We start from the raw sequence: 12,263 nt of genomic DNA, 5'->3' as shown, positions 1-12,263 counted from the left end.
TTTAAAAAAAAGCATAGCATATAAGGTTTCTAGTATTCTTTTATAAGGACGAGAATTCAGGATCTGTGAAATCCTGGTTGATAGCAGATGATTCTACCAAACAAATTGTCCATTTGAGATGTCAAACCATGCATTCCTCTAAAGTCAAGACAATATCGTTTTACTTTTAATAGTTAGCATAAGTTATAAGATGCTAAATTTTGGATACCATTAACTTAAGCGCAATTCTACATATATATAGGTCGGTTATTACATACCTGCTCCAATGTTCCCCCATGCATAGAGTTGGTACCAGTCGTTGCTAAGGTCTACATAATTTCCTGATCGCTGTTTAAAAGGAACCTGTATGTAACAATAGAAGAATCCGTCTGCCTCCTCGTAACGTGTTAGGTTAGAGAAACTGTCCTTTTCTGTCGGTGTATCATGGTAATAACTAGTGCTGAAGGCAGCAGCCCTAAACTCCGAAGAGGCAACATCTTTGCGGATGCATGCGATGATGTCAGCTCCACCCTTGGTAAATAGATGTTAATGTGTATATTCCGAAATTGCATATTACAGAGTTTACGGGTAGGTATTGATTGTGACGTTATGTGTTTGGGAGCGTAACGTCATACGTGTCGAAGAAAACAACGTAAATTGCGCTCACAAAATAGTGACGTAATAATCGATACCCACCCGCAAGGGAGTTAACTCTGTAATTTGCAAAAAAGACGGAAAAAATTGCAAATGATATTATTAATAGTCATCGCTTATGATGCAACTTTTCAGGTATTTATTTTTAACGATATGTAAAAAACTTAGGCATATAATCGGAATTTCATGTCGACTCGAATGTAAAGTGATAATCATTGACGTTTGAGTATATGCTAAAATATCTTAGATGGCAATACTTATCAAAAAGACCATACATACTTGAATTGTACCGCATCTGACCACAAATATATTTTTTATTTAACTGACGGCCTTTCGCACACTCTTATTTATTTTCTGATTTAAATTTCACATTTGTATATTGTTGAAGGTGACCATTAGCCGTTACCTGTTTATTACGCGTTATAAGTATACCACCCTGTTTCATATGATATTATTAGTTGTATAGTCAGTTACAGAACTCCTATAAAGTCATAAAGGGGCAGTAAGATCTAACCTCTGATCTGATTCATCCGGCCTTTGGTTTCTATTTATTTTGTGAAGAATTTAAAATCAAACTTAGATAACGTTGACGAACGATACAAATAATCACCGCAAGTAACATAAATATGCTAGGCCTACATATTTATTTACGTAGTTCTTTCTGATATCTTCCATTATACAACGTACTGTATAAGGAACCTTCAGAATAAATATTAAATAACTCGACATTCCTGGTAAACGTATACAGTTGGTCTACCTCAAAATGTAATACGGACATCAAACTGAGTGTAATATTAACATCATCAGAATCTAGTGACACAAACATTAACATTTTAAGCGCATAATAATTTCTTACAACCATGCTTGAGCAGTTCAAACCTCTCCTATTGTTTATAACCACAGTGAAAAAAAACGCTTAAATTGTTACGCTTGACTTTCATCACATCATCAACACTTGACTGGTGGACTATTAAACCCATTTAAATTGATTAAATCACAAAATTTCCAGGTATGTCTTTTGATCTTTAAGCGACAGGCGAGAGCATCGTGCACCATGATAAAATTATAAATTTCCTATAAAGTGTTAAGGGGTCACCACGTGACGACTCTTTTCCAATCATTTTGGTCCGAGGTGCCATAATAACGTCTAAAATAAGTCTGAATCTGCAATCTTATCTATTCTGTTGTTCCTCAATGTGAACGTCTACCTTTGACATTGGGTCACTGTAAATTTATATTTCACTGTATACTTCCGTTATACATACCGGAAATACAGTGGTTTACAGTGGTATACAGCAAGGGGATGATGTATGTTGGCATGTATGAGGTTGTTAGTCTTCGCAACTATTCAATTAATTATCGACAATCAAATTGTTTGTGTATATTTTGGAATTGACGAAGGCGCGAAATAGAGTATACGTGGAAATAAAGTGCATTATAGTTACAACCGGCAAATCAGTCGTCCCATTCATTCTGCTACACGTACAGCAGGAGAAGACGCTATATTCCTTACTACCATGCGATCGGGCGACAGTTACATTTCTAACCCCTACCTGAGAGACATTATGTGATTTCAAATTATGCATACGTAAGTTATTTTAGGATGACGTTTTTGTTCTTGAACATGATTCATAATATGCATCTATAATTTTAAAATGTAGAAATTGCGCAGATTAATATTTTTTGTCTTTTATTTTCATCTGAAAATTTGCTGCATAGTACCTCTATAAGACACACTTTGTTGCATACTATCTTTCCAAAAAGGACAATTTTTAATATAACGGGGATCTCATGTTGTATCTGACCTCGATTGATCGTACACTGATACCACAGGCATAAGATATACAGAGAACGGCGACAAATAAACTCTATTTAATCAGGGTCCGGTTGTTCAAAGAGTGATTAGCTTAATCAACATTTAACGGCAATTTTTAAGATGTAATCATTTCTTATCATACTAACTTTACAAAATACTATCATAAGATTTTTTGTTGTGTATTGTTGACGATGATTGTTGGTTGTTTTCGGACCGTTGGTATTGGTTGAATTAGCAGGACACAAAACAAAGTGTTCAACTGGCTTATACTCGTTTCTTGTATTGGTAATTTGAATTGGTTTTCATTTCATAAATAAACAAAATAGTGGCACATTGCTTAGAAGGTAAATCTAAAGTTCAATGATATTGGTAATCCAATGTAGACACTGTATATTATGTCCGTAGATGGCAATCCATCAATAAGTTCACTGTTTCACAATTGTTCTCTATTTGGAAATCCAACCTTTGAAAATATGTAATAAAAGTCCGATAGAGTTGACCGTCTTGTCCGTTTGACCGTTGGGATCCAACTGGTATCCAAATATCAAAAGGCGTTTTTTTAAGTGACTATTGTCCAGTTTGGCAGGTAACTCCGGAAGTTTAATTACATAACAATTGAAATACTTGACAATAGAGTGTGCGCTTTGATATAAAAAGACTTAAAGCCTATTAATGAAACCATCGCCTCAGGTAGAGATATCGACAGTATACACACTTTGATTGACAAGTGAAAAAATGAGAGTCATATTAATTGGCGGTAATTCCACAAAGATAAGGAATGTGGTAGGTCGGAAGATCTAAATAATTAATTATCAAAACATTCACAGGTAAATTATAAACAATTATGTAAGCACAATAAACGTACAACATTTCGCTATGATAACTATATAAGATTCTCACGAACTCTATTCTTCTTGCTCATTTGAGTGAAGATATTGTCAAAGAACTTGCAGCAATTGAGAAATGGAAATTTTACTAATCAAGCCTTAAAGCTAATCACCCTTTGAACAACCGGGCCCACAAGCAAGCAGACTTGTTAAAGTGGTCTATGACAGACTATTTTATGCCAATATTGATATATTATAGAAACCACTGTCTCATAGACTATGTAATGTTTTTTTTAGTTTAAATACATGTATATATGATTGACTGTTATATTATCTTAATAATTAAAGACTTGTCACATAGCGTAAACCAAAAGAGGGCAAACAATAAATCAACATTACCTTACACGATTGTACTACTGACCATTTTGTTATCTGATGAGAATCCCATTGCTAGCCACCCCTGTGCTTGACCGCTGACCTCTAAGTGGATTGTCCGCCGGCTCACGATATCATCCACCCGATAGGACACAAAGTAAGTACACTCCATATGTTGACAGGATGATTTGCCATACCTATATCGTAATAAACTTGTTTATTCTTTTAGCGAATATATTTTCGTAGTTGAAGTGAAAACGCAATTATTATTTAACAATAAGAAACGACAAACAATATGTCGCCATTTAGCAAGAACGTTAAAAGACAAAATATAGCCTTCTAGCAAAAACGTAAAAGACAAAGTCTAGCCATTTAACAGGAACATTAAAGACAAAATTTAGTCAGCACTTTGCCATTCAAAAATACAAAAAAGAATTATTACATTTTTACATTAAAATATAGATGAGACAATGTCAATGACTTGTTAATTAGGCTGATAGCTTAAACACGTATGAAATGACGTTTTCAAAAAAAATGTTGGCTTAGTGCATTTTAAATGTCGCATGTCATTCCGTTATACATACCGGAAACAGCTGTGTGTTTCACCACACTGAGCTTGGTCTGAAATCATGTAGAAAATACTAACTTTATCGATACAGATGTATAATTTAACAGCTATATCTATAATGCAACACACTAAATAGCATTACTGTTAAATTTATCTATAAACATTGGTTTGTTTCGCAAGGCTATTATACAACATTAATAACACCGTGTCACTATTTCCAAATGTATTTATTTTGGCGCAAAACTTCATTTTGAATAGATAATACAGTGATCAGCTAGCGCATTTGTGATTTAGAGTAAAAGTGTCAGAAAAATAACCGCTAAAATATGACCACCGCTTAAATGTTAAATTGCAACTCTTCAAAATTATCAATCTCGTTTTTCATTCCATTTTAAAGATGACCTAGTCTGTCATTGGAACAAAACTTCTACGTACTATCACTTTAGATAACTTTAGAATATAACGATGTCACAACATCAAATTTGTGTTGACATATCCATATCATCACTTCATCTGCAGTCCTTTATCGTAATTTAGCACTAACCAGAAGGATGGTTATTGATCCACATCACAAGTATCCCATTAAATATGCATAATATCGAATTTTGTTTTTAAAATACTATTAATGGACTTTGATTAATTTAAAAAAGTATCTATCAAAATTAACCATGCATTTTTTATGACAATACCTACCAGTAATATTAGGTCTGTCGATATTATAGGCATCACGTTCAAAACGTTCGGAGTCGAAATATCGTCTATCACCGACAGTAGTTCTTTTCTTTATTTGCTTTTCTAAAAAAAAAGGAATAAGACGTATGATCACAATTTGCTTTCATTGCAACGGTAGATGGCTGCCTGAGCCACTTGCGTACACTTAGTTATTTTAGTGTCAAACAGAGGTCATATCTTTACACTTACGTTCCTAGTTCATTCACGGAAATAACGATTATATTTGAGTAACGGAATCAATCAATCAACGCTAATTGGATTAAGGTCTCAACAATCTTCATAGATTTGATATTATACATATTTCTATTTTAGTAACAACCACTTAGATATGTAACACGCTAATTCGCTACCCAAAGGTATATATGAGGCAGAATTTTCAGTTTACACTCTAAACACAATAACTGTCCTGAACAAAAATTAGGTGATTAACAGTAACTGTGATATATGTCATTTTTTTCTGTTTTATTAACCAGATAAAAATGAAATAATGCAATTGTTAAAAAATCTGGGAACGACGTCGTGCGACAACCCTAAATACACCATATATTTTGAAACACAGAAAACAAGTGCTGATGGAACTTTTTTGACACATACATGACTTTAATCAATTAAAATTGTTTGAACTTTCCTTATATGAATTCAAACATTTTTATCATGTCTAGATATTTATTAATAAATCAATTTAGGAGGTGTACCATTTTGGGTACTGAAACATGCTGAAACACAGGGCTGGACCGGTCATGCTTCAAAACTCTCTATCTATAATATATGCAAACAAGTAAACAAATCATGAAATTAAAGCTGAAGGCATTATTGTTGGAATGTTAAAAGAAAAATCTGGATTCAAGCACACGTAAGAAAATTTTAACGATTTTCTTCAAAAAGTGTACTGGGTAGCTTCATGGATAGTATTTTAAGCTTTGGCGGGAGCAAAATGTATGCAAACTCATTCGTTCCACTTCACTGCGGATATTTCTGACCAAATTCGGTCATAACCCATGCAGTAATTTATGACTAACAGCTATTAAAAGATTTAAACACATGTTGACGGACGGACGGCAGATGCCACGCCATGGCATAAGGACCCTGCGGGACTAAGGGAAACGCACTCGGTAGTCGAAGTTCAAAATTCTCCATAGATTCCAGCATCTTCCCACACTGCGCATACATCCTGTAAAATAAATTAAAGATATAATTGCTATTCCTTAACGGAACATAAAATAAGAGGGAAAATAAAATAACGGTTATTCATATGAAATCATTTGATTATTTCTACCATATGATGATGTTTTCAAATTTCAACTTGGTCTACTAAATTTTTTTTATGACGAAATTAATATAACAAAGAATTTTTTGCAAATTTCGACAATTATATTTAAACATCTCCTCTTGTTCCAACAGTCAGATCAAGCAAAATCTCACACAAGGTCTTTCACTTATTACCGTGACAAACTCTTGTTTATATGGTGTTGATTCAAATTCAAATATGGTCGCAATCACGTCACGTCCGGTTTAACCTACACAGCCATAACTCGTTAACCACTTAGCCAATTTCTTTCATTTTGTTATATGTTATGTAGAACAGGAAATGGAGAAATTTTGTAATTGTACATTTTTCTCTACAATGTCAACTTCCGGTTGATCATTGACTCATAGTGCAAAATTTCAGTTTTCGGTGAAAATCACGAAAATATCTTCTTGTCAAGTTCTACATAGTATAAAGGCTTCACATTTTGCAAGAAGTAAGCTTAGGTAATTGACTATCAGGTTAAAAATAAAACGAGCCTGACCTTCATCCAAGGTCACAGAGTGCGTGTGATTGTAGAGCTATGAAAATAATCTTCTTTTTTTTCATTTTCGGATATGTTATGTAGAATAAAAAATAAAACAATTAATTCAATTACCACTTTTCTGTAAAACGTCAATTCCGGTTAGAAATAAGGGACAAAGTTCAAAAGTGCAATTTTTCGAAAAAATCATGAAGTAATTTTCTTCTCAAATTCTAGAAGGGCTACAGACCTAATAATTAGGCTGTAGCATATAACGCACTCATGAGAAAAGAGGCGTGCACTATTAAACTATAAATTGAGACATCGTCCACATAGTTTCAAATATATATATTGCAAAAAAGAAACAAATCAAAACTGTGATGATTGAATACTGTTTTATTTTCCCATATACATTAATGCCTACCAACTTTGGTAATGTAATTGACCTTAATCGATAGTCAAGGTCACAGGGGCCAAAACACCTAAAATCTCCAAATGACGCCTGCTGTTCTGCTAGGCCTAGATACCTAATATAGACTTGCATGATGCTAAAATAAATGGCTTCCAAGTTAGTAAATATGAAAAACCTTGACCTCATTCAAGGTCATACCGGCTAACAATCTTAAAATCTTAAAATTATTTCTTGTTAAGTTCTGAAATGGCACAGACCTGGAATTGGACGTAAAGGATGTTGAGGCAAAGCGCTACCAAGTTTGTTAATATAAATGACCTTGACCGGAATACCTTTTAGGTGAAAAGCCCGTCAAATTGTCCCGGCGACAATTTCTAGTATGACTTTTTTTTAATTTCCACGCATAGTTGAGAATATTAAATGTTGTAAGCATACATAACATTTGATTATAATCACTCATTCATCAAACAACATCTACAGTATAAATATCACTGATTTGTTTAATTTGCTCACATAGTGGGTGAAAGATTATTATTTTGATTAAATATTTTTTTCAAATTTTAATTAATAAAGAAATATTTACAATTCAGTCCATCATGGATGCTGATTAGTATTATAAGCATATTACGAATGCAGGCGGAGGCGCGCGGAGCCTGATCAATTGCACAGAGAGCCAAATTTCCGTGTTGGTCGTATCAACTCTAGCCACATCGATTTGGCTATCTGTACAATTGACCAGGCCTTTTGTAATTACTTAATATATTATTTTCGTAAGTAAGTAGAAGACGTCAGGGGGAAAAGTACGATGATAGATGATACGGATTTCCTATTAATATGACTTATTCTAAGTTATTTTGCAACAACTTCTGAATAGGTTATTAGGGAAATATTGTAGTTGCCATGGAAACCAAAATATCATATCAAAATTGCTAATTTCAACTTAAATGTTTTTCATGAAGTTATATTAAGGTATTAACACGCTTTTGACCAGATTTTAAAAAAAGAAGACTTTCTATCTAAATCTCAGTGGCTATTGACATGGGCTCTTAAGATGAAAGGGTTTTAACTGTGTAGAATAACGGTTATTCACATGAAATTATTTGATTATTTCTACCATAACACGATCTAAACTTAAGAGATGTGTTAACTAAGTTTTAAACAGGCTATTATTAAAGAAAGGAGGCACGAAAAATCACGAAAAAGGACCGTCTGCAAACGAGAAACTCACACTACCTTATAGCATTTAGTAAGAGTTAAGAGGCACGAAAGGTACCTTCTGTAACAATGAACAAGCACTACCATATAACATTTAATTATAGTTAAGAGGCAAGAAAATCCACGAAAAGTACCTTATGCAACAATGAACAAGCACTACTTTAAATATATATTTAGAGGAAGCAGGCACAAAAATCTACAAGGTATTACCTTCCAAGGTTGAGATTTCTTTGAGATCGTTTCAGCTTCACGGATACGATTGGAAGGACGGCAGATTTTGACGGCTCCACATGAACCTGGACAGAATTACTCGGCAGACTGGTAACGTTAACGCTGCCATCATATTTACTCAAAGTGAGGCTGATGACCTTCCCTTGAAAAGCGATTGTGATCTCAGGCACATCAATGGAGGGGCAAAGCAAGACGGCTGAAAAAGAAAGTGTAATTATTCTCCTTTGAATGATATGATACCACATCATCCTATAAGACAAAGCCATAATGAGCTGTAAATTGGAGCAATATTCACAAAACGAAGAGAAAGACTGTACTCGAATCCAGAACAATGCTTTTATGCTTTTAAAAGTTATAATTTCGGTAAATAAAAAGCTATCGCAGTAAGCCGGATAGTTTTAACAGCCATTTGGCTACATGTGAACATAAACCCGGCCATACAGGTTATAGTTGATGTGGAATTGATAGGGAATTGATAGCAATTGATATCTACAAGGAAAATAAAGATAGTTTTAACAGATGATTTATCAATATAGAAGCTGTATTTGCCATTTTGCTTTTTTGACCAGCCTGCCAATAACAACACTTGGCTGGCTAGAACTGTCTCAGTATCATTCAATAAAAGCATTTAGCATACTCCCACTGGTTAAGCTTGAAGCAAGTCCCGTTCAGCACATGGTGAACTATGTTATATCCAATCATGAAAATTAATAAATATGATTAATGTACCTGTTGACTGGTGGTGGACAAAAATAGTCTTATCTGACCAATTATGTTTTTTTTCGCATATTTACTTCAGCATTACTCTCAATATCCTATGGGGTTATGAAATCACGGACAAAAACCAGGCGAACTTCTTTTTCATAGACGTTCATTTGCATAACCCCAAAAAGATAGTGAGACTAATGCTTATAATTTAAACGAAACCGTTTTGTAAATATGACGTCATTATACTTGACGTACATTTCTTTCGATCTATGGAAAATAACCTCAAAGATCTAACCATTAGAAATTAGTGTAATATATGAAGTTATATCCTAATATAATAATCAACACCGTAAATATCATGTTCCATCAAACCCATGACCGTGTCCATCCGAGTCCAGAACGGCATATAATACAGTACATACAATGTAGAACATATAATTATCTATTATGGCCTGGTTGAGAGGGCACTATTGCCTCATAGTATTGTCGAGGGATGGATTAGTGCCCGAGCCGAAGGCGAGGGCACTATCCCATCACGAGACAATACTATGCGGCAATATTGCTCTCTCAACCAGGCCATAATGGGTTTAGTACATCACCCTCACGGTACATGAGACCCGTTTTCATGTCATCGTAACAGAAACACGTCAGGCGACACCTCGCAACGATATTTTTATTTCCACACTACGTTGTTACATTATAAGTACAACATATGAATTGTCGCAGAAATCAGTGATTCTATTAAATGGTATTCAGCTTCACGAATATTTATGAGCAGATCAATTTCGAACATGAGTAACTGTCTTTTGTAAAAAAGCAACATTTGCTTCCATCCCCGCACACAACAGACTGTCCGCCATTTTGACGTTTTTGTCGAAGCGCAACGTTATAATGACGTCATGTAATGGTGACGTTACAATACATTCACGTTCAATTTCGCGCCACTTCAATAGTGCCCGCCTGCCCGGGCACTATTGCAAATAGTAGCCATGTGTGTAGCCAATCAGAATCCAGTATTCTGTCACGTGATGTACTAATACAGTACATACAATGTAGAACATATAATATAGTACATACAATGTAGAACATAAAATATAATACATATAATATAGAACATTATGCTTCTGCTCTATCGTCTTCATATTTAGATATCGGCTCGTAGAAGAACAGTGCTTCTATATTTGATTATCGGCTATTGTATTAATATGCAATATAGTGGAGCGGCTAAGCATAAGAATCGTTCAAATTTTGAAGAAAGCATGAAACTTTGCATATGACTTCTACATAACATGTAGTTTAAGAAAAAAATGGACCCCAAAAATTAACGGCCCTTGAAGGCCGCCATATTGGATTTCAAAATGGCCGTCAATATTACTTTATCTTTGCTATATCTCAACTTCTATAACAACTAGATCCAAAATTTAAACGTCTTTATTAATAATTTTGATTACTCGAAACTTAATGGCATTGTCTTAATTGGTTTTGGTAGTCGCCTTTTTGAATTTCAAGATGGCCGCCAAATTATATATATATATATATAATGTAGTAAAACAACTAATAAAACCAATCAAGTGGCTTCAAATGTAAAGGTATGATTGATACAAATTGTTTTATATAGTGCAAAATTCCTCATTAGCTAAACGTGTCTAGAATAAAAATTTAAAACCATGTGTAGTTCTAAAATGCCGTCATTATTGTAACCACTTCTTTTAAAGCACAAGCGTAAGTCATTAGTGAATAATATAAGAAATACGCATTACTAACTTATCTTATTTATTACAGGTTAACGCTAATGTAACGAATAATGTCAAAACAATTTAGAATTGTGAAGCAAAGCGAAGTATTCCAATTCCAAAGGCCACCAATAAACTGGGACATTTGCATCCTGTGTCAGACTGATTCACAAGAAGCTCTTCAACAACTTTGGAAAGGAAAGGGTAGAGGAAGGGGCGGAGGTGATACCATAGGGCCAAGTTATCGGTCATTTGCGACAAATCTCGCAAAGTTCAACGACATTTGCCAAATTCCTTTAGGTCTCGTGCTTGACCAATTAAATGATGGATCTGGTGTTGCAGAGACATTGCAAAGCAAAAAAGCAGCCTGGCACAAGACTTGTCGAAACTTGTTCAATGACTTTAAAGCTGACAATGCAAGTTAAAATTATTAACATGTTTTTTTTTTAAATAAGTACACTCGTTTTTCCAAGAATCGTTTATGAGACATTCCCCGGTTGAGGACAGCCATTTTTGTTTTACATTCCGACGACTCACCGACCCCTATATAAAGCGCGTGAATCGACATACGTGCGTTCATTCATGTACCTATACACCTAGCAGTCCACAGGTTATATCACCTACAAATAGGTAAACAAAACCCTCACCTGTAAAACTATATGGGACTTTTTTTAGCAAAAAAACATGTCAACTCCTCTAAGTTGTCATTTAGATGTTTCTCAAAATAAAATTCCAACGCAAGTGAATAGAAATCCAAAAATAATCCGTCCATCATCGTACCCGACGCACTCAACTGACCATATACACGTGACTACGTACCTGACCCGAACGAGCGACAACTATCAAGGACACACACCTGTCTTTGAACATGTACGTGTAAGAAGTGTATATTGAAGTGTTTTATTAGTTCGTATTGGACATATGTTGGTATATAGCTGACAACACATTCATCTATTACTTCAATGAAATATTGTCAGGTGAGTGCAGTGTTTATTTTCAATTTGACATTGTTATTTGCAATATCGGGGCATGTGTATCTGAGACAAGATATGTTTAGAATGATACACGTGTGTCAAGTGTCCCGTGCTTTATATAGGGGGTTGGCCAGTGAAGGTTACTAAGCAGAGCAAAAGAAAAATGGCTGCCACTTCCTTAGATACCACACTGTCATAACTAGGGGATGTCTCAGAAACAATTTTTGAAAAAAAAATATTTCGTTAATATTTTTTTTTAATTTCAACTGC

General features: G+C 34.5%; 1 protein-coding gene across 1 annotated transcript in view; it reads right to left on the bottom strand.

Moving 5' to 3' along the window:
• The window catches only part of LOC138314820 (uncharacterized), a 33,384-nt gene that overhangs the window by 3,458 nt on the left and 17,663 nt on the right, over positions 1-12,263 (bottom strand). Inside the window, exons 2-7 of the mRNA XM_069255382.1 lie at positions 8,558-8,774; positions 6,061-6,122; positions 4,913-5,014; positions 4,236-4,272; positions 3,698-3,848; positions 258-510 (exon numbers count right to left, since the gene is read on the bottom strand). Of these exons, the coding sequence (XP_069111483.1) occupies positions 258-510; positions 3,698-3,848; positions 4,236-4,272; positions 4,913-5,014; positions 6,061-6,122; positions 8,558-8,774 (822 nt within the window). The remainder of the gene's footprint in view (positions 1-257; positions 511-3,697; positions 3,849-4,235; positions 4,273-4,912; positions 5,015-6,060; positions 6,123-8,557; positions 8,775-12,263) is intronic.

The sequence above is a fragment of the Argopecten irradians genome, chromosome 2, assembly GCF_041381155.1.
Source record: "Argopecten irradians isolate NY chromosome 2, Ai_NY, whole genome shotgun sequence".
In the NCBI taxonomy this organism is placed as follows: Eukaryota; Metazoa; Mollusca; class Bivalvia; order Pectinida; family Pectinidae; genus Argopecten; species Argopecten irradians.
This window is presented reverse-complemented; position numbering and strand designations above follow the sequence as displayed.